Source organism: Sycon ciliatum, chromosome 10 (assembly GCF_964019385.1).
Source record: "Sycon ciliatum chromosome 10, ocSycCili1.1, whole genome shotgun sequence".
NCBI classification, from domain to species: Eukaryota; Metazoa; Porifera; class Calcarea; order Leucosolenida; family Sycettidae; genus Sycon; species Sycon ciliatum.
The window spans coordinates 18,213,075-18,237,080 of record NC_088652.1 but is presented as its reverse complement, the minus strand read 5'-3'; the positions used below and the strand labels follow the sequence as shown (position 1 = coordinate 18,237,080).

General features: G+C 49.5%; 2 protein-coding genes across 2 annotated transcripts in view; both read right to left on the bottom strand.

Moving 5' to 3' along the window:
* Positions 1-4,823: 4,823 nt before the first annotated feature.
* Positions 4,824-6,185, bottom strand: LOC135826716 (crt homolog 2-like). The gene has a single exon (XM_065339318.1). The coding sequence runs from the start codon at positions 6,183-6,185 to the stop codon at positions 4,824-4,826; it is 1,362 nt and encodes a 453-aa protein (XP_065195390.1).
* Positions 6,186-7,936: 1,751 nt separating this feature from the next.
* The window catches only part of LOC135826390 (uncharacterized), a 73,099-nt gene continuing 57,029 nt past the window's right edge, over positions 7,937-24,006 (bottom strand). The window contains exons 21-23 of the mRNA XM_065338999.1: positions 20,243-20,292; positions 13,826-13,937; positions 7,937-9,042 (exon numbers count right to left, since the gene is read on the bottom strand). Of these exons, the coding sequence (XP_065195071.1) occupies positions 8,947-9,042; positions 13,826-13,937; positions 20,243-20,292 (258 nt within the window). The 3' untranslated portion in view covers positions 7,937-8,946. The remainder of the gene's footprint in view (positions 9,043-13,825; positions 13,938-20,242; positions 20,293-24,006) is intronic.

Sequence of the window (24,006 nt, the reverse complement as noted above, 5' to 3'; positions counted from 1 at the left end):
CATGATACTATATATATACTGTATATAGTATCATGTTACAGTGATGGAGAGTTACTCTAAACTCGTATCCATATGTCCTTTTCTATTTTACATTTATTTATGGCTCAACATCCGAGTTTCAAATAATAATATCCTTTAGCCAAAAAAACAAAAGAAATTATAGCAATAAAAACTGCTTCATGGCAGTTTTCTAAAAAAAGTTATTGTGTTCTAGTCCATGGACCCCGTCTAAAAAGTAAGAAATTAACGAAATGTGATAGCCGAAAATTAAAATTTCACACAAAACCTCACAATAATCACACACAGGATGCGAGACGACCTTTTCCCCTCGTGGTCCTCTTTCATATGCAAGCATGTTGGCGCAGTACATGTACGTGTACAAGTACAAGTGTCGGAATAAACAAGTGTTGAAAGCCGTACTATTAGATCTTCAAGTGTCGTGATTATTGTGAGGTTTTGTGTGAAATTTTAATTTTCGGCTATCACATTTCGTTAATTTCTTACTTTTTAGACGGGGTCCATGGACTAGAACACAATAACTTTTTTTAGAAAACTGCCATGAAGCAGTTTTTATTAGGGCTGAAACAATCGTGGATTTTCACCTATCGATTACTCTTGAGCTTAACGATCGATTTATCGATTATAATCGTTAGCAGATAGTGTCAGAATTTTGTGCAAACATTGCTCTGTTTCCGAAATCTAAGCCACCATAATACCACAAATTTGCATTAGTGACAGGGTAGCTCAGAAACATGGTAGTTATAAAGTCAATTTAACCTCAGAATGTGCACCATGCCCCTGGCAACTGCATACTCACAGTGAAAACTGATTCAAACTTCACAAAAACGAGGGTTTTCAGTACTTTTTGGACTCAAAATCCCTAACGAGTAATCTATAACGTAACGATTACTTGATTGATAAGGAATTATCGATCGATTACCGAGTAATTGGTATAATCGTTTCAGCCCTAGTTTTTATTGCTATAATACTCATAGGACCTTCAAAAAGTGGTCGCTGTGGACAGGTGCTCTCCTTATCCAGGGTCATTTGACTGGAAATCGTATCCCTTGGTCCCGGTTGTAGTGTTCCTCTAGAACAGGTGGTCGCCTTGACAGGTTTTACTGTAATTCTGTAGTCACTAGTACTAGCAAGAGTACAGTCCTGGTTACATGTACTCTTGCTACTGACACTAGTTTATTTGGGAGTATTCTCAGTGATTATAGTACAGTATTGCCCTGTCCCCGGGGAAAATCGCGATTCCGCGGCCGAGTTTTTTCCCCGCGTTTTTTGCGATTTTTTAAAAGACCGCGTTTTCCGCGATTTTTGAACTCTTTTTTGTTGCACTACACGTACACACAGTGCACTGTTCGGTCAGCAACGTCTCATCGTGGCGGCTTTGTACTAAAAAATATGACGAGTGCTTACACCAGAGACTTGTAACTGATCGATTTCACTACATACTCGCTGAAAATTGCCTCATATCAACTGCAAACTTGCCGCATATCAATAATATTCACCCGCGGCATTTTTACCGCATATTTACCGCAAATTATGCCTTATTATGCCGCGTTTTCCCCCGCGTTTTTTGTGATTTTTCCGCGATTTTCCCCGGGGACAGATTGCTCAATGAAATCCAGTCACAACCTTCAAGTACGCCATGCCGGGCGTTGCACAGCCCTACACCTGTGAACACTGGCCTGTGAAATGGTGCGAGGCGCAAACTTGAGCGCCGCGACTGGATTTCATTGAGTAGGACTGTGCATGTATTTCCTCTCCACCTACAAAGAAAGGACCTAGGGGTGTAGGGGTGTACACAGAGGATACATAGTCACATGCTATCCATGCATGACAAGAGACAAAGAGCAAGATAGGGAGACACAGAGGAGTGGAGTATTCTGTTCGGAGAGGCACAAGTAAGTTAGAAGCGATCGGGAGGGTGAACGACACGGCCGGCCGCGACCCGTGACATCTTATCAGACTGGTCTTGAGCTGGAGGGGTTGATGGCAAGTTGGGAACTGCAGGACACGGCGGAGGTGGAGGTTGACCGGCTGGAGGATCAGGATTGGTAGTAGCGGCGGTTGGACCAGCAGGCGTCAGCTGTTGCGGCGTTGGCAATAGAACAACGTGCCACCGGTTGCGTCTGAGCTGATCCTGTTGTGTGATGGGTGGCCACGGTGTAGGAGGGCAAGGCCGGTTGGCTCATCACGTAGCCAGACTCTTCACGATCAGGTAGATAAATAGGCTGTTGGAGACACAGAGACGGCAGTGTCCGGGCTGCATGGCGACTGGCGTGGTTGGCACTTCAGCAGTCCTTTAGGCGCTGATCCGCGACACTCAGGTCGCTCTTATCGACTGGATGCGACTGTCGCTGTGCCGGAGAGAGAGAGAGAGAGAGAGAGAGAGAGAAAGAGAAAGAGAGAGAGAGAGAGAGAGAGAGAGAGAGAGAGAGAGAGAAAGAGAGAGAGAGAGAGAGAGAGAGGTAGAAGTGACTGCAGCTGGCTGTTCATGAGAAGCTGGGCTGGACTATTATCATACTCCAGTGGAGTATTGCGGTACGCGAGGAGAGCTAGGTGCCAATCAGTACCCTGACGGAACAGACTCTTGACGGTGCGAACGGCACGCTCGGCCATGCCATCGGCTTGGGGGGTAGAGAGGGCTACTGGTGACGTGGCGGACGCCATGGGTTGAAATGAACTGGGCAAACTCAGCACTGGTGAATTGCGGTTCGTTGTCGGTGGTGAGAGTGTCGGGGATGCCATGGGAAGCGAAAAGCAATTTGAGATGGCTGACCGTGCGAGCTCTAGTCTAGAGAGCGAGGGTATTTCGAGCACTTCGATGAACCGGGAGAAATAGTCAATGACGAGGAGGTAGTTGCGGGCTTCAATGGTGAAGAAGTCAGCGGCCAGATGTTGCCAAGAAAATTCCGGGAGCAGATTGGAGAGAAGAGGCTCGGGTGGCTGAGCGCGATGTCGACTGCATTCGTCACAGGTTCGGACGAGAGTGGCTATGTCAGAGGAGAGCAATGGCCACCAGACGGAAGTGCGGGCCAGGCGCCGGCATTTGGTGATACCCCTGATGACCTTGATGAATGCGAGCCAGGATCTCTTGCTGGTGAGCGGGTGGTATATACAGACCGCAGATGCGCACGCCGCCATTTGACTTCGGCACAACGACCATGCCGGCACACCAATCCGTCGGTTCGGACACCTGGGCGAATGACGCCAGAGTCTTCCATGCGACGGAGGGCGTCAACCTTGACCTTGGGTACCACGGGCAGAGCAACTCGCCGAGAAGTGGATAGCGAGTATGGGCAAGCCTCATCGTGAAGTTGAAAGGTGTGTAGATGACCAAAGGTACCAAGGCTCGAGAACAGGTCAGGCAACTCAGCAGCGACATGAGAGCTAGAGTCTGGAGCTGAGGCACTAGAGGTGGAGATGGCCTCCACGACGTTTGCAGGAGCAAGCAGGATGCCGAGTGGCTCAATGGCTGGACGTCCGAGCAGCGGAAGCTCGAGGTGGCGGGCCACGTACACCTGGGTGGGCGCTGAGTGAGATGAGTGAGCTGCGCGCAGCTCAACTGTAAACCGGTCACACACTCATATTGAGGCTTGCGTTGTCGGGGCCACGGAGAGTACAGTTCGATGGAGCGAGCAAGACAGGCAAGTCCAGTGAGATGAATGCTGACGTGTGGATCTTCATAGTGATGTCCTTGCCGTGCAGAAGCATGGGTAGATTCCAGCCTGTGCCACGGGTGAGAGTACCCAGAAATGCGTCGTCGTCAGCAGAACCAGAACTTACTGCAGAGGAATCACCGTGGCTGGAGAGAGAATGGACACCTGTGCCCGGCGGGGGGACTGATGAGTGCCCTGACGGCCGGAAGAACCAGATGGCGGCGAGGAGCGGCACACTCAGTGAAAGTGGCCTGCTGCCCTGCTACACCCGTTGCAGGTTGCACGACTCGCAGGACATCGTGCGCGAGAATGCGACTCATATCCGCACCAGGGACAAGATAATGATGGAGTAGAATAATGCGCGGAGCTGGGAGCATCACGCAGGAACTCTGCAACAAAGGGCAAAGGGAATAATATGAATATGTTTTGTAAAATTTCCGTTAAATCGTATCAGACCTTAAATAAAGAGCAGAAGCAGCGGTGGTAAAAGCAAGTCAAGTGGTACCAAACACCAAATAAGGAAATGGTCTGCGAATAATCGCGTAAATAGACTCTGTAAAACTCGGTTCAAACACTGAAATCTGTGTGAGTGCAGCGAGTGTGAAGATGTTCTGAACAATGCCAGTACGCCAGTATAGCTATAGCTGTACACCACACTACAATGCAAAGTTCTCAAAATATGTCTGGATTCAAGGTTGCACGCACACATGCACCCGCCCACACCAACACCCACCCACCCACGCACGCACACATCACATACGCATGCACGCAAAACCCTCACTGCAGTTTGTCACATATCAATAGTCACGACGGGGGCCAGCGCTGCTCAAGCAGTGGCACTGCAGGGGGAATTCCCTTCAGAGCACTAGTCACGCTATGCATGCGTGCAATCGAAGAGACGTTCCCGATTATCACTGCTGCCCTCCATTACATCATTATTATCGTAATGGTGGCGTAATCCGTTCAGGGGTATTCCCTTCAGCCTTTCAGGGCAGAAATCATACTATGCATGTGTGCAGTCGACGAGACGTTCCCGATCATCACTGCTGTCCTCCATTACATCATCACTATCGTAACGATGACGTAATCCGTTCAGGGGGAGAGGGGGGACTCCCTTAACTGGGTCTTCAGCCTTTCAGGGCAGAAGTCATGCTATGCATGCGTGCAGTCGACAAGACGTTCCCGATCATCACTGCTGTCCTCCATGACATCATCACTATCGTAACGATGAGGTAATTCGTTCTCGCGACCCAGCCTGTTCTGTAGTCCACCGGCGGCCGTTGCTAGCACGGCCGCCGCTGCTGCCTCTCGTTCTCGTCTTCTTTCCTGCAGTACGGACCCCACACCGTATGCCAGCATGCCCGACACGATCACCAGCAGGCCGACAATGTCGAACCAGTGGAACACCTTGGCGTTCTTGCCGAAGATGGAGCGGCTGGCGAAGAAGAAGTCGCTGAGTGGTATCAGTATGGCGCTGGCAAGGAAGGCCACCGTGGCACTGCCGTGTTTGACCACAGCCAGCGTCGAGCCCATCCACACCACGGCCGACAGGTTAAAGAGCGGTATTAGCCAGGGCGCGTGCCGGCAGTCGTCCCCCTCGATGCTGTCGCGGCCCAGGGCGCACCAGGTGCCGCGCAGCAGCACGGTAGGTACCTCGCGTAGCGGCGTGCCCTGGATGAGCGGATAGCACACCAGCATGGACAGCGCGCCGATCGCCACGTTGAACGTCTGCTCCCAGAAGCCGACGAAGAGGAGCGAGACGGCGTGCCGGCCGAACAGGTACTCCTTGATGACCTTGTTCAGCGAGGTGGGCAGGCGCGACGCGGAGTACACCACGGTCCACACGACCGACTTGGTGGCCAGCGAGCCCGGCAGCACGACTACCAGTATGCCACAGAGGATCACGACGGCACTGACGATCTGCAGCACGTTGTAGCGGTGACGCAGCAGCAGAACAGAGAAGATCATCGTGAACGGGATGACGCACTGTGCCAGGAGCATGGACAGCGGACCGGCGTCCTTGCCCATCTCGTCCGAACTCTTCAGCTCCGTGACGTTGGCCGCGACGTCAAAGAAACTAATGAGCACAAGCAGCAGCATGCATTTGAAGTAGTTCACGCGACCATCCTGCTCCTTATCAAACTTCCCACAGCGAATCTCCACGTTCAGCCCTATGCCAAACAGGATGGCCAGTATGACAGGATTCAGCTGCGACGTGTACAGCGGATAGTTGTACATGGCGTTCAACTCCAGTTTGAAAAATACGTTAGCTGCTATGCCGGCTGTGAGAAACACAGCCAGCGATAGTGCCAGCTTGCGCCGGCGCTGCACGTGCAATTTGACCAGGAGCAGTGATCTGCGCACGGAGAACGATCGCACTTGGGCCAGCCTGGAACCGAATGGGCTGGAAGGACCCCTCCTCTCTCGTTCTCTCTCAGCCTCTTCCATTTCTGCCAACGAATCCGTCTCCTCAGCCGTATCCAAATCAACGAGCTCCAGCGCTGCCGTGTCCATTACACATCAAACAATTTCCGGAGCGCGAGATAACTCTGAAACTGGCGCAGATTGTACGCAACGAACGAACATCACTGACATGATGCAGCTCATGCAGCGAGGCGACTGAGCTCAACTTCATTTCAAAAAGCATGATTCTGCTACTGTGCCAGACTTGTCGATTTGCTAGCACGGCATGACACTTGCACGGGCACAGATAGAGAACGACGTCCCCCTTGCTTGATGGGTTGAACGGCAAGTGCTTCGATCTGACGGCTTGACGTGCCGAATGGATCGAGGAAAGTGGTAACGATATCTGCGATCCTGTCAGCCCAGGTGTCGCCCTGGTGTCGTAGATCTACACAGTTAGTGCAACGCTTTCTCTCCGAGCTCTGTCAACTATCGACGGTGAGTAGGCATGGAATTCCGAACCACACTCATATCACTCAGTCCCAGCAGTTTCTACATTCAGAGTCTGCTAATAATACTTCGACCTACAAAGACAATCCTATGTAATCCCATCACCAAACACGGTTTGCTTATTGGGGATTGCACTTCAAACAAAAACTTTACAAGGACTGTCATGACGTCACCAGTCACGTGGATCTGTTAGTGTTAAATTTCGTCACCTCTTGAGTCTAGCTAGCTAGCTCTGGGCCTCGTACTCGTAGATCTACTATTACAGTATTAGTATTACTTCCTGCACTGCAGTGCTAGTGACTCAGGCCCATGGCCAAGGACAACGTTACGACAACGAGGGAGAAGGTGTAACGAAAGACAAGTGGCTCCACTTCTAGTCTAAGTGCGGGCTGAATCCCCAAGAAAGCCAATACGGCAATAGTATTGATTTGGCTATTTTCAATTTATGTGCCATGAAGTGCAGACTGTGACAGTAAAATTTATGACTACTCACTCGAAACTCGAGTCCCGGGATATCGGCCCGGATGCCAGGCACTTCGTTTGACACCTATCCATATTTCGAGCATCAAGTCAAGAGCACAACCTGTACTTTTTCGTCTTTTTATACAGTAGCAGCACCAGATGCGGATTTCGGAATCATGCACATACTATTAGTATTACTGATTAGGATGACCTGTAATCATCCCGGGTGCATGACTGTACCACAACCATACCAGGGAATATTGTCGACCTGTCTGAGTATTAGTAAAGACCTACTACTCCTATCCCTGGCTACAGCACTCAGCAGCTTGTACGGAGTACTGTGTAATGGCCAAGACCAAAAAAGAGCACAATTGGTTTACGGTATACGTACATGTACGTATTGTACATTTTACTATTGCATGCATGCAATGTACAACATACCCTGCTGAGTACTAGTCATAGCATTGTACATGTACATGTACCATCTACTCTAGTCTCTAGGTAAGCCACTATGATACAATACTCGTTCACATAAACCCAAAACCCTTTGCTCAAACGACTCCGGCATAGCTTAGAAATTGAGTACAGTCAACTTCGCTAATAACGACTGCGGATATAACGACTGTATTATTCGCGAATAACGACAGAATTTCCATGCCCAGAGCAAAGTCCCATCCAACTGTAAGTATCTTTAATATTGACTGAGTACGCGGTCAACTAGGAAATAAAAGCCGAGTAAAAGACCGAGGCGAAGCCGAGGTCTTTTACGAGGTTTTTATTTCCTATACTGACCAAGTCCTACTCATGCAGTGACCATGCTGCACTAGGCACCGTTCAACTGCGCAACAGCTAAGCAGTCAAATATAAGCAAAATTATCGCTCTCTACCCGTGTTTTATTAAAATTTTATTTTCCAGAACCAGTGGACTTAGAACTCTTGGAGCCGATTCTTGAGAATTTTTAGTTTTGCCCTCAAACCTAAAATGTTGAGCACCTAGAAATTCTGAGACTAGAGTACGCAATCTTGCTTGCACAAAAAACGAAGAAAAAAGCGCTACAGAGAGTAATACCCTACAATGCAAAGGTGCACTAAAAAGCTAGGCTATGTTTTCTGTTCTTCAAAATACTTCCCGGGGGAGGAGAGGGATGCAAGACCTCTGGTGCTCCAGTCCAGCTTGGGGCGAAGTCAGGCCAATGCAACAATAGCTTGCCGATACTACTGGTGTGTGCGTTTCATGAGCAAAGAGGTAGTACATTGCATACACGATACATGTACCGTTGACGAATTTGTGTACATGTACATAATTATGCGTGTGTGCGTTCGTACGTTGTCGTCGTCGTTGTTGTTGTTTCTACTGTTGCTGCCGTCGCCGTTGTCGTCATCTTTATCATCGCTGGAACAAAGAAAAGCTGCAAGCGATGTGCGTGTGTGTGTGTGTGTGTGTGTGCGCGCGTGCACGTGTGTGTATAGGCAATGTGCCAGTGCATAGTACCATACTGATTACCCTGGTCATGTGTTGCCCACAATGACATGCTAGGCAGTGGATGACTGCGCTTGACAGCACACCCATGCACAGGTCTCGAGCTGGGTTGAGGAGAAAGACATGGCCAGAGGGCACAGGTCTTGAGCTGTGTTGAAGAGAAGGACATGGCAAGAGGGCACAGGTATTGACTCTTGAGCTGGGTTCAACAGAAAGACATGGCGAGAGGGCACAGGTCTTGACTCTTGAGCTGTGTTGAAGAGAAGGACATGGCAACAGGGCGACGCAAGTACTGGACGTCTGGTCGAAAGGCATCAGGACATGCTGAAAAGCATCCCACCACGCCTCAGTCAGCAAACGACCGACCGGCTAGCAGACCATACGGGCGAGCGCTACGCCACCGAGCATTGGGCAGTTGGCCTAGCAGAGTGCAGCTTTGAAGAGAGTCAGCATGGTGGCGTGCGCGAGAGCATTGCAGTCTGCATCGCGAATACCATGGCGTTCCCCGGACAGAGGCTGCGGAAAACAACGGTCAGCAAGGGGAAAGCACACAGCACATGGATAGGTAAGATCAAGAACCTACAAGCACAATCATACAGTAGTGCTGTCGGACGCTAAAGTACTGGGGGTTAGCCTGCTAGGCTAGGCCGTTCTTATTTTCATGTATTACAGCCTATGCACTGTTGAGTCACTGTATACAGCGGCATGCTGTGCTTAAGGTGGCAGTACCCCTTTCGGCCAGCTGAAAAATGGCCAAAAAATGAAAATTTGAATTTGGAGGTGTTCATAGGCTCATTCGATTCCTGGAGTGCTGAATTTTCCAAATATGTATTTTTTGCCAATCAACCTAATGACGGTTGAGAAATTTCAAATTTCAAATTGAAAATTTGAATTTTGGAGTACGCAATGCGCACGGTACGCACTGGGTATGCTCGAAATTTTTTCGTTCGTCCATCAATGGCATCATCCGATCGTGGCCGCCGCGCCGGCCGTTGGTTCCCCCACATTGCTCTTGGTATTCACCAGGTACACGGGACCGGTTTGTTGCAAATTTCCTGATTCATCGTGCGAGAACGGCCCAGTACAGTGTGCAGTGGCGTACCTGATCGCGCGAACAGCTAGCGGCCATCATGATCATCTGCAGTTTTCAACAAAAAAAATTCTTGCAGCTTCTTTGCTGTTTGTCTCTGATCTGCAGCTGGGTAGATCTACGAGTTGTCTCTTCTCTTTCCAAACCTGTGCTCCTATGGAAAATAAAAGGAAGAAGTCCCTTCACCATCGAGCAAGGAAGCAGCAGTTCCGTGGAAACCAATTCCAGGCTGTCGAGACTGAGCCTGCAAGTGGTGAGAATTTGATAGAGAACGCATCAGCTGATGGTGACGAGCGTACAAGTGTCTCCAGTGACGATTCTACAAATCCATGGAGCGAGGAGGAATGGGAGTTGGCGAGTGCTGAAGAGGAGTCATCTGAGAGTGAGGGCGATACCGATGACACTTCGGAGCGTGGCAATCGAATTTTCAGCTTGTCTCAGTTGCAGAATTTATTGCACACATCTGCCATTTGTAATTCTGGCAAGAAAGGAAAGCTATTGTTGACTGAGAGCGCTTGTGCCGGCCTAGTATCAACAGTGGAAGTGACCTGCGATCACTGTGGCAATGTTACCTCGTCACACGCTGTGGAGAAGGCCACACATCATTTTGATCTGAACCGAATGAGTGTGCTGGGCATGCGGCTGCTTGGCAGAGGGCGAGAAGGATTTAAACATGGTCAGCTTTCCTACACCTGCCGGGACCAGTCACGAAGAAAAAATTTCAACGTCACAGCGACAAGCTTCACCATGCGGCCAAGGCTGCAGCCCAGCAAAGCATGAAGCGTGCTGCTTATTCTGTGCTGACGAATCGCACCGCCAGCGGAGAAACGTCACCCGCCAACATCGCTGTCAGTACAGATGGCACCTGGATGAGAAGAGGGTACTCATGCCTGTATGGCGTACAGTCGGTAATTGGTTGGGATGTGCAGAAGGTAATCGGTGTGGAGGTGCTGTCTCGTCACTGCACTCGCTGTACTGCCAAAGAAGCCCGGCTTACCAGTGGCAAGCTTTCACAGGCTGATTTTGATGCATGGAAAGTGACGCATACTGCTGACTGTCAAGCCAATACTTCCGTGTCATCACCAGCTATGGAAGCAGAGGCTGTCAAACTGCTGTGGAGTCGCTCTGAACAGAATAATGGCCTGAAGTACACTAGCTACATTGGTGATGGAGATTCGAAGGCCTACCGCAGTGTATGTCAGCTCAAGCCATATGGTGACATGAGTATTGATAAGGAGGAGTGTGTTGGCTACGTTCAAAAGCGTGTTCAGAGCCACAACTTACGTACTCTGAAGCAGAAGTGTGGGTCAAAGCCACTATCTGATGGGAAGCCCATTGGCGGAAAAGGAAGATTGACTGGCAGCAAAATAGATTCTCTGCAGAACTATTATGGCGCAGCCATCCGCAGCAATCCTGGCTCAACATCAGGTATGGCTCGTGCTATCTGGGCATCAGTTTGCCACAGCGTGAGCTGCAGGAGCAGCAAGGGCCTGTAAACCAACACCAAGAACTAATCGGATATGACGAGGTGGTCGTCATCAGCAGGGAGCGCGTTGAAGGAGGGTGGGTCAACGTTGTTACAATCACCACTAAAACATTTAGGTACGCCAATGGCGAAGAGTTGACCAATGTACACGTATTTACGAACGTGGAGAATAATTTAATTTAAAATATCACAATCTAATCTTTTTTTTTCCACTCTCTCTCTCTCTCTCTCTCTTCCCAGACCTCACAAAGCGACATCAGTTCTGTCCAGAAGCCAGCACGTCATGGTGCAGATATCAACGAGAAAAAGCCCAGTCCAGCCAGAGTGAAGCAAGCACAGGTGCAGTCTCTTCCAGCAATACCATACCACTTGCTGTGTTTGAAGAAATGAAGCCACTGTACATGCGTCTGACTGACTTACAGCTGCTGGAACGCTGCACCCGTGGCGCCACACAGAATGTGAATGAAGCCTTGAACTCCATGATTTGGCACTTATGCCGGAAAGAGATGTTCTGTGGCTCACAGACTGTTGAAACTGCTGTGTACCTAGCAGTGTTGCTCTTCAATGAAGGACATCGGAGCCTGGCTGATGTTGTGCGTCGCATGGGCTGTTCAGTGGGTGCACAATTGAAGAAGAATCTGGCTATGCTAGACCAAGACAAAGAGTACCACAGAAAGAGGAAGATGTCAGACAAAGAGAAGAAAGCAAGGAAACACCGGAGAGCTGTGAAGAAGGGCTTCGAGGACCACACGAAGGAGACGGAAGGCGAAACATATGCTGCCGGGGGTTTTGAAGAGTCCCTTTTTTTTGCTGATTTTAGGCCTATTTTCATGTAAAGCGGCTGCTGTGAGCCATTATAATAGATTGGTGCATCACACTGCCACAATGTAGGGCATTTTTCCAATCTACACACAATTTCCAAGGTGCTGAGCCTCACATCTGTACTAAGAAACTGACCATCTTTTGGCTTGGCTTGCTTGAAGATTTGTAAGAACTTTTGCCGTTCCGTTAATTCTACTTTTGGCTGTTCTGGGTGTTCCTTCATGTTCTCTCTTTCACTAAAATTTGAGGTTTGGCACCTGCCTCTACCCATAGTACAGTCAGACCCCGCTTAACTGCACACATCCGTTCTCCACAAAAATATCCGGATAGGCGAGGGAACCGGATAACTGAACACACATACTGTATTTGCATGTGGCATGTCAAAAGCAGTGACATTGTACATACATGTAGACGGGTCCTATGCAGTACAACTAGCGTGCACAACATGTAAAACAAGCGAGAAAAATGACAAGTGCATGCAACTGAGTGCTGTCCACATGCACCCAGCAGGTCAAGGACCTCATTTGCCTGTACAACTCCCTGATTCTAGTTTCTGCAAGCCACATGCAACCGGATACGACGAAGCTTTTTGTACACATTTTAACCAGTTTGTATACAAAATCATGCACCGGTATGCGGATCGCGAGGTCCGGTTATGTTGTATGCATAACATATGCTGCACATCGGTAACCAGCGATTTCCTTCCGGATGGCGAGGGATCCGGATAAACGAGGACCGGATAAGCGAGGTCTGACTGTACATCTGCACAAGCATGACTGCCCTTGTTTTATAGATTTTTCTGCCTGCCCTTGTGGCTTGAGTTTTGTAGATACTCAGTATGTGCGATATGCCCGTCTTTTTTCTGGAAACTGATTTTACCATTTCTAGCCATCACAGAGCTCTAAATTTTCTTGTGCGCGTGGCCAGATGCATTATGAGACCATTCCCAAAGTTTCACTGGGCAATGACCTGCCAAACTTTAATGGAATTCTAGCTGTCGTTCTGAGGCGCTCTATTCTTCGACGCCTGACAGTACTGCAGGCAACACAGGCGGAAGCAGATTTTGATCGGTCGGGCCACACCGGACCGTAGTCTTTCGTACTTTGAGTAGGATGCAGCGGGGTACATAACCGCATTAGTTAACATGCATTGGTGGGCAAACAGTTGATCCAGCCATGGCATGATCAATCGCACTGATGCCGCTGTGACTCTCCCAGATAGGACAAGTAAAGGTAAAACAATTGGAACCGTCCACCACATTTTACTTCAAGATCCCCTTGCACTGATCCATCAGCAGCTGCCTATGGTGCGTTTTTTCACCAACACTCTTTGGATAGGGAAGGAGAAGAGGGGAGAGGGAGGGAGGGGAGAGAGAGAGAGAGCCATAGCTGTCTTGGCTGGTTGCTAGTCTGCTCGTCGGAGTTACATTATCCACCGCATCAGATATACCATGCAACATGTCACCCTGCGGTGGGCATCCTCACTTTCTTCCAATAATCCCTCTTCATTCTGTCCTCTCTCCTCTCCCTAGAAACTCTCCGATAGCCCATGGTGTGGAAGCTCGCGATAACGCCAAGACCACAGCGCGGTGTAGTTGGCTTGCCTCACCAGCACATGTTCCTTCTTGGAGACCCAACTCTTCCCATTCTTGTGTGGTCCTGTTACTCCCCCCCCCCCCCCCCCCCACCTCTTCCTAAGAGTAGGCTGTGTCCTGATGATGACTCGTGGCCGGACATTTGGTTGAGATTATTGAATTTACAGCAAAGAGACCACTTGCTTCGGCGATTGTTATTCTTTATTCTCACGATGGCGACTCGTGCCAAAAGGAGAAGTGCGATGATGTAGGGTTTTATGCATTAGGTTCAGTGCCCAGTAAAAATGACACAGCGGAAAGAACTCACCATGATGCGATACGGTTTACGGCGAGACGTTAGTGCCTTGGCTAGGCGTTCGGTGTGCGTAAAGTGAACGTTCTCATCTGCCAGGCCATGGATGATCAGCAAGCGGTCTTCACTGTAAATACATGATCCAGTGCATACACACACACACACACACACACACACACACACACCGTGACATGCGCGTACACACCCACACGTAAATACAATCACGTAGACAAGCACGCACGCGTACAAACATGCGTACACACATATGCACCCACACAAACACACACAAAACACACACACACACACACATGTACACATACAGACATACGTAAACGCAAGTGCGCGCACACCCACACACCAGTCCAGCACAAAGCCAGGTTGCATCAAATGGCAGAGAATGTCCTAAGCTTCAACTACAACCACCCTAGTGCCATAATTGGCAAGACACTCAGACCTCAGTGATAGCTCCCTGTGTTCAGAGTCGTCTCTGCGTGGCTGGTGTGATATTGTATTCAGAGTACATGGATCAATTGTATCACATTATTAGTACAATTGGCACGCTCAGTTACCTAGCGCTAATATGTAGTCTGCAGTGCTAACGAGAGAGCTTGGAAGCTCAGGGCCCTACGCTATGCTTTTTTGCCTTGATGACCTAGACAAAAAAAAAGCATAGGGATGTTATAAATTCTTTAAAAAAATCCTTTTTTTTTTAAGACATAACCTGGGATTCGAACCCGCACTATCGCGCGCCCTGCATGCATCCCCCGATACACTTCGCATACATACTAATTCTTCCAAGTTGTTTCACATTGTGATCTTGCATTTGAAAGCCCTATTTGAATATGCATTGTGGCCAGCCGTCTTTGATGACACGGTACGGTAGGGGATCGGCACGGGACAGGTACGATCGAGGGTAATACGACACCGTCTCCCGTACCGTACCGTACCATCAAACACAGCTGGCCACATACAGCTGCCCGATAACGTAAAGCAACTTGGAAGAATGGGTATGAATGCGAAGTGTATGGGGGAATGCATGTAGGGCGATAGTGTGGGTTCGAATCCCAGGATATGCCTGAAAAAAAGGAGAATTGAAAAATTTATAACATCCTATGCTTTTTTGCCGTCAGATACGGATAGCGCCAGGCGTGACACAACCAAATTAAAGCTGTGTGGACCCTGGCTAGCGCCAGACGTTACTGAAGTAACGTCTTCTGCATTGCTACGGGAATTAGTAATAATTATGTAGTCTGTAGCGCTAATATGTAGTCTGTCTGTACATAAGGCAAGTTGCTGTCTGATGATCGGTTAAAACCGTGAAACTCAGAGTTACAGAAGAAACGCTTTTCGTCCCTCTCAAGTGTGTGTAAGGCACTTCCTTATGTGTGTTGGGTCATTCTATCCAAGTTCGTGGAAACATAAGGCCGTTATCACACTGCGTTTGTTTGAGTCGCGTTTGCGTCTGCGTTTGCGTTTGAGATTGAAAAACGCAAGACGTGATATCATACTATACTTGTGATTTTCAGCGTTTGCGTCAAAATCTGTGTGCGCGGGAAAATACAAAAATGTGGGGAATCGATCTCCAGGTGGCCGTGGATGTTGAATTTATTTCCCTGAGATCGAGAAGTGTTCTGTTTCTGCTCCTATGTCCTTTGTCAGTGGTGCTGGGGGAATGGGAGTCGATGGGAAGACTGCAGCCGTTGCGTTGCCTGTGTTGGGGTGGCAGTTTGTTTGTTTTGTTTGTTTGTTCTGTTGTTGAGGCCGTGTGACATCGTCCAGCTAGGCTAGCCGCCGCCAACTAGTCAGCGCAACCTCAGCCACGAGCTCGCATCAGCTCCATGCCTCGCGAATCCAAAATCAATTAATCAGTACATGTAGTAGAAGTACCCTCGCCGGCCTCAGCAACTACATGGAAATGAAGATTTGAAAAGCACACTTGAGAATCACTTGAAAACACTCAAAAACAATGCAGGAAGTGCTGCGATAAAGAAAGTCCGATCTGCGTTTACGCGATTTGGTTTTGACCACCCCCCCCCCCCCCCCCCCTGGTTTGCGTCTGCGGCTGTGCGTCTGGAAACCAACGCGCTCGCGATAACGTCACGTGATGGCATTTCCTAGGCGACCGTCAAAAACCGAAGAAAACGCAGACGCAAACGCGACTTTTGAACGCCGTGTGACAAGGGCCTAACCGTGGCAGCAGGATTGTAGATTTAGCTTGCCTGCAACATATTTTGTCCTCCGTTGCTGTTTGCAGCACTTGCAAGCTGGGAAGTGTTCGAATTTCGTCATCCCTGGAATACGGCCTTGGCTGCACATTGAAATTAGAATGTTCATCATGCAGCAGCACTTTCTCTGCTCCGCTGACCCGAAAAACATGGCCCCATGTTTGATGTCAACAGGCGATCAGTACTGGCAGCGAGAAGAATTGGCTGTGGATGTGCAGCTCTGGCAAAATTTCGTGGCATCATGAATCTGCCGTAGCCTGTACAACCGTCTGCGTTTAAATAACACCAATGGATGCTGTTAGCAAATCGATAGTGACTCAAAAGGCTACCTTGCAGTGTGTGTGTGCAGCGGATCTCTATGATGGAATGCCAATTGTCAAGGCGGAGTGTGTTGGATACGTGCAGATTGCAGAAGAGACTGGGTACCAGGCTGCACGACCTCCGACGGACGATGAAGGGCCAGAAGCTCGCTGACGGCAAGGGCCTGTCTGGCAAAGGGCGGCTGACTGACAAAAGAATCAATCAAAAGCCTAGGACTCACAACCCTCCCTGTTCCTCCATGTAGGTCCAGATATATGCAGTACACAGTTCTGGATCACCCAACATTTCGCCACACTGAAGCTTCCGTACAACCGCTTTCTCACAGTTCTGACAACAAAGTTTCCTAGCCTTTTCATTCCCCATCCCAGTCATGTCCACCCCCGTACCGACCAAGCAATCAGTTTGCTGGAGCAGACCCAAAAATACTGTATACCCTGGAAGCACGCACTCAACTAACCAGTCCATGTAACAATGATTATACCGCCACATGATGTGCGAGTCCTTTCCAGTTGTACCGTCCCAGAGAGACGCGGATCAAGCAATGTTACCGTCCCAGAGAGACGTGAATCAAGCAGTGTTACCGTCCCAGAGAGACGCGAATCAAGCAATGTTACTGTCCCAGAGAGACGCGAATCAAGCAATGTTACCGTCCCAGAGAGACGCGAATCAAGCAATGTTACCGTCCCAGAGAGACGCGGATCAAGCAATGTTACCGTCCCAGAGAGACGCGAATCAAGCAATATTACCGTCCCAGAGAGACGCGGATCAAGCAATGTTACCGTCCCAGAGAGACGCGAATCAAGCAATATTACCGTCCCAGAGAGACGCGAATCAAGCAATGTTACCGTCCCAGAGAGCCGCGAATCAAGAACTGTTACCGTCCCCAAGATAAGAGTGACGCGATCGAACACATCCCTTTTACCGTCCAAAATTGAGACGCGAACGCATACACTTTACCGCTCCACAGAGAGACAAGTCCTGACCAACTGCAAACCTACTATGGCTGGGCGATCAGGGAGCACAGCAATGACCTGCAGGGCATGGCCAAGGCTATTTGGGGTGGTGTTTTGCACAGATGCTCAACTGACGAGAAGCCACAGCACGATTGGTGCCCCAAATGAGCGAGTAGCTGGTGTAAATACCAGCAGGTCGAGGCTGGAGCAAGGCCTTCCTACCAGCACAAGCCAGCCCTCCCAAAGCTGTGTTCGACGTGATCAAGCCAATTTACATCAAGCTTGCCAGGAAAGAATTGCTGGACCGCTGCCTGATGGGTGCCACAAGCAATGTTACCGTCCCAGAGAGACGCGAATCAAGCAAGGTTACCGTCCCAGAGAGACGCGGATCAAGCAATGTTACCGTCCCAGAGAGACGCGAATCAAGAACTGTTACCGTCCCCAAGATAAGAGTGACGCGATCGAACACATCCCTTTTACCGTCCAAAATTGAGACGCGAACACATACACTTTACCGCTCCACAGAGAGACAAGTCCTGACCAACTGCAAACCTACTATGGCTGGGCGATCAGGGAGCACAGCAATGACCTGCAGGGCATGGCCAAGGCTATTTGGGGTGGTGTTACGCACAGATGCTCAACTGACGAGAAGCCACAGCACGATTGGTGCCCCAAAGGAGCGAGGAGCTGGTGTTAATACCAGCAGGTCGAGGCTGGAGCAAGGCCTTCCTACCAGCACAAGCCAGCCCTCCCAAAGCTGTGTTCGACGTGATCAAGCCAATTTACATCAAGCTTGCCAGCAAAGAATTGCTGGACCGCTGCCTGATGGGTGCTACGCAAAATGCCAATGAGAGCTGTAACGCGAGGATCTGGGGCATGTGTCTGAAGGAGAAGTTTGCGGGATGGCGAGGGATCCGGATAAAAGAGAACCGGATAAGCGAGGCCTGACTGCATTCTCTACAATGCAGTGTCCAAGACATTTCCCCTTCCCCTCCCGCTCAACCACTGCATTTTCCCGGTCATCTTACCCCCATCCTTATTGTGGACCAGCACAAGCACCTTGGGGTTAACATAGGCAGCCAGCTCTCCTGCAGCCAACAAGTCAGTTACGTATGCAAGCGAACCAGCTCTGCAGTAGCTATTCTACACCCTCACTGTCAATATCTACCTGATCGTTGCAGACAATTATTTTTTAAGGCCTATATCTTACCCATATTTGATTATTGTGATACTGCTTGGTGTGGCCTGTCAAAACGGCTTCTTCGAAAGCTACAAGTACATCAGCGCTTCCTCTTAATAATAATTTTCCGTAAAGACCCAACACTCTCATCTGAATCTCTCTATACTCTTGCTTCTTCATCCCCCCTTGTTGACCGGCACCAGCAACATCTTCGCAGCCTTGTCCATAAAATACGGCTCGCGCGGGTTCCACGGCATACTCATGCATACAACTGGTTTTCTAGCAATGGCTATACTCGTAATGCGCTAACCCTACCACGTGTCCGATCCTCCCTGTACTTGAAGTCTCCTTTCTTCTCCGCATACTCCTATGGTCTGCTCGGCCTCTAAGCCTTAAATCATGCATTGATATCAAGGAATTTCAACGTGTATCTCTGGCTAACTGCCCCTGCCTCTACTATCGTCATCTGTACTTTCCTAAGTTAACCCGGGGGTATTTTCCACTCTTGTTTCGTTCATGCCTTTTAATTTTTTTACTGTTTTGGATATTTGCCGTGGTTGGCTATCACCCTTCATTTCACATTAGTAATTTATTCCCGTAGCTATGCAGAAGACGTTACTTCAGTAACGTCTGGCGCTAGCCAGGGTCCACACAGCTTTAATTTGGTATTTGTGTGTTTGTTTGTTTGTTTGTGTCACGCCTGGCGCTATCCCGTATCTGACGGCAAAAAAAGCATAGGGATGTTATACATTTTTCAATTCTCCTATTTTTTTTCAGGCATATCCTGGGATTCGAACCCGCACTATCGCCCTACATGCATTCCCCCATACACTTCGCATTCATACCCATTCTTCCAAGTTGCTTCACGTTATGATCTTGCGTTTGGAAGCCCTATTTGAATATTGCGGGCAGCTGTATGTGGCCAGCTGTGTTTGATGGTACGGTACGGTACGGGAGACGGTGTCGTATTACCCTCGATCGTACCTGTCCCGTACCTATCCCCTACCGTACCGTACCATCAAAGACGGCTGGCCACAATGCATATTCAAATAGGGCTTTCAAATGCAAGATCATAATGTGAAGCAACTTGGAAGAATTAGTATGTATGCGAAGTGTATCGGGGGATGCATGCAGGGCGCGCGATAGTGCGGGTTCGAATCCCAGGTTATGTCTTAAAAAAAGGAATTTTTAAAAGAATTTATAACATCCCTATGCTTTTTTTTGTCTAGGTCATCAAGGCAAAAAAGCATAGCGTAGGGCCCTGAGCTTCCAAGCTCTCTCGTTCATTGCTATTGGCAGTCGTTTGACCAACTTCGTTAGTCCACCTTGTTTCTATGAACTCTCCTGTGGCAGAGGCGGCAGCACTGATGTGATCTGTTCACTGACGCACAATGGCTTGTAGAAACTCGGTCGCTGCTTGTGAACATAGCCAACTTTGAAATGCAACTGAAATGATTGAAATCTTGCAGTGTTCCACGTTGACGGAATCCGACTGCCATACGAACTGTGAGCCCTGAAAGCGTAGGAAATTTGCCTGAAACCCGGCCGAATTTCCACTAACTCATCACAGGCTATGCAAATTTCTGAAACCTTCCCAGAACAAATCACCACGCCTCGAAGAAGCACTTCCATGTCATTAGCAACTTTGAAGTTTTGTTAGCTTCATGCACTTTCACGCAAACCTCATTGCTTATATTTCTGAAAGCAGCTCGGAGTGGAGCGAGGATCAAGATCGGCACTATCCAAAACTTACATGTCTGGGAAATGCTTGGCAAACGGCAGAACGCTGGACTGGTTATAGCCCTAGGTTGTACACACACAAACGAACATATGCAGACATACACACGCGCGCATACACACACACGCATGCACGCATGCACGCACACACACACACATGCACGCACGCACGCATGCACACACACACACACACGCATGCACACACACACACACACACATATACACACACACACACACCACACACACACACATACACACACACACACACACAGCCCCAACAACACAGACACACGGTGCATACCTCTTAGAGACATCAAAGCAGCAGCTGACCAGTGTCTCAATACCAAGACAGGAGTCATCATCCGCTGGTACAATCAGACCTCGCACAACCGCACACATCCGCTTTCCACAAAATATCCGGATAGGCGAGGGAACCGGATAATCAAACACACATACTGTATCTACTGTAAAAGCGGACATTTTCGGTGGTGTAATATTTTCGGTATTCTCCAAAATCGCCGGTTCGGTAGAGGGAAATTTTCGGTAAAACCCGTTCTCCAGGTAAGTGTACTAGTACTACATGTATACAGTATCGGTTGTACCGAAATTTTCGGTGCGTTTTATTTTCGGTAAAAATTGTCGGCACCGAAGTTACCGAAAATAAAACACCACCGAAAATTTCTGCTTTTACAGTATGCATGGCAAATGCTGTAAATCGGTAACCAGCGATTTTCTTCCGGATGGCGAGGGATCCGGATGGCGAGGGATCCGGATAAGCGAGGACCGGATAAGCGAGGTCTGACTGTACATCGTGGTCACTTTGAGAATGCTTGATGCAACATGCACACTCAACAGATAATACATGATTGTGCTTACTGTGCAAACCAAAACTTCGTGACTTTTTACTCGCATTCTAAGGAGTTGAGGCGCTTCTCAACACAGAAGCTCTGTTCGTGGGCGACGTCAAGTCCAGCCAACGGTCGTGGAGAGTCGGAGTGCTGGTACAGGGCATCTGTGTCGACTTCAAGATTGATACGGAAGCAGATGTCTCCACTATCTCAGACGCTCTGTATCACCAGCTTCAGAATGCTCCAGTGCTCAAGCCATGCACCAAACGGCTGATCAGCGCCGCCAACACACCGCTCCACACCGTTGGCCTGTTCACAGCGTCTGTGACATACCCGGCATCCGGTGCCAGCGCCGTTATCACCGTGTGCATCGTACAAGGGCTCCGTCGCGCATTGCTTAGCTGCAGCGACTCACTTTCGCTGGGTCTTATCAAGCCCCTCTTCTCTAATGACGGCGTTCCTCCAGACGTAAGCTGTCTTCCAATGTGCCAAGCGACGGGCCAAACTCCATGCAGAGCGCGGCAGTTATCCCTCCCGGCTCTGAACCTGTTCCAGTAGCACCCTCTGCAGCTGACAGGATTCCGGAAGCCGTGCTCGCCGACTTTCCGTCCCTGTTTTCCGGCTTAGGCAGCCTCAAGGAGCCCTACTCGATTCCTCTCACCGACGGTGTCAAACCGTTCTGCCTCTACACAGCCCGCAACGTGGCGCTGCCAATTCGCCCGCAGGTAGAAGCTGAGCTGCAGCGCATGGAGAGCTTGGGCGTGTTGTAGTTTATGGTAACGTGGCAGCCACTGGCTGGAACTGTATTGTTACTTGTGCATGCTCTGCTTGGTATACCTTCTGCGTGATGCCATTTTCCGTGTATTGATTGTAGGTTAGTGAGTGCGCGTCCGTGCGGTGGTGCATGCTTTTCCATTCACTGATTGACCTGTCAGCGGTCAATCTTCTAGTTGCGGTTTCGGCGTGGTCTGCGCTGCCCTTATTCCGAGTTTGTAGCTTTTGTGTGCATCCTGACTTATGTATGGAGTGTGCTTGCGTGCACGCTTGCTACGCGTTACTTTTGGCAAGCTGGCCATGGTTCTTTTTCTGGCTTAGCTTCCGTTTGATCTTGGCGTGGAGTTAGTTCCAACTTGTGGTGATAACAGACGTTTCTCATTTTCCATCTAGAAGAATAACTAATTTCCTTGGAAGCTCTGTGGTGTTGTGAGTGAACTGGCCGTAAGCCGGCGTGGAGTGCATGTTCTCCAACAGCTTTTGGTGCCGAAACCCGGGACAACGTGTTGCAGAGTAGGACTTTTGTGGAGTCGGAAGGAAATAGAAAGTCTTAGTGTTTGTTCATGAGAATAAAATGTCTGTGAAGTTGGATGGATTTATGCGTCCGTACCGAGGGCGAGGTGACGACCTAGATGTATTCTGGTCAAAGTTTATGATCCTGGCGAAATCCCACAAGTGGGATACGGGCAAAGAGCAGATGGCAAACTTGCCGTTGCTCTTGGATAAGGCTGCGTATACTGTATTCAACGCCATGCCCGACTCGGACAAGGAGAAACCTGACGAGGTGAAGAAGGTGTTGACTGAAGCCTTTGCTCCTTCTGCTGCGGAGTGTTACCGCTTGTTCAAAGCGCGTTCCATGGGATCCACAGAGTCAGTAGACGAGTATGCGGCGGAGCTAAAGAGGCTGTTGAAGAGCTCTGGTCACAACATTGCGGACGACAAAGATCCGATGCTGTTAGAACAGTTTGTTGGGGGCTTGCCCAGAGACTTCGCCAGAGAGGTGAGAATCCAGTGCTCTAGCGGTAGCATGACTCTTACCGATATGATCAAACGTGTCAGGGCTATGTCCGTCGATGATACTATAAGTGTCAGTGGAGGGAAGTCCGTGGCTGCAGCTGTCAAGTGCTATTCATGTAAGGAGCCTGGTCATGTAAGAAGGAATTGCCCTAAGGCCAAGGGCAACAGCCACACCACTGGCAAGTCACGAGGGCCACAGTGTTACTCTTGCAAAGAGTATGGCCACATCAGGCGAAATTGTCCAAAGGCCAAGACTGAGTCTGCTTCAGTGGCTGTGAGTGCTGGGCATTGTCAGGCTGGAGTGTCTACTGATGCTGACGGAATCCCAATATCAACTGGTGGGCAGAGCTCTAAGCTGCTGAAAGTTGATGTGTGTGTTAAGGGCCATGATGACTCTTGGATATCAGTCGCAGCGGTTGTGGATACTGGATGCACGCGATCTCTGATGAAAGAGAGTGTAGTAACTGCCGTGGGCCTGGCTGATCAGGTGGAATCGACAACTGACTGGGTGGTCGGCATCGACGGCACGTCCCTGGAGTCAGTTGGATCTGTTGCTGCGACTGTCCAGCAACATGATGATATAGTTCAGCTTCCGGAACTGTGCGTGGACTTCCTGGTAGTTTCAAAGCATGAGGGAGTGGATGCTGACCTGATTCTTGGCAATGACGTTGCCAGCGCGGCTGGTGGTCTTGAGATACGCTACCAGAATGGCTCGGCGAGTGCTATTCGGTTCGGAAAAGGGCCCGATGTAGCGGCTGCCGCAGCTGGCCATGCTGAACGAGCGCCGAAGCAGAAGCTCTCGAGGCACATCTCTGTTGAGCGAGATTCGGATGGTGTCACCCTCAGTTCAGCCGATTTCAAGGTGCGCTGGGACAATAGTGCAAAGTCGTGGACCGTCGCCTGGGTCTGGGGAGGTGGTGTAGAGCCGACTGATAGCATTGGCTCCGGAGTGACACAGTACTCACGGAAGAAGCTCTCTGCAGAGCAGGAGCAACAGTACCAGAAGGAGGTGCAGTCGTGGATCGACCATGGTTGGATGGTGCCCCATGATCCAGATCGACACGGCAAGTCAGGTGCGATCCTCCCTCTAATGGCTGTGTGTCAAGGACACAAGGCGTCTACGCCTGTACGTCCCTGCTTA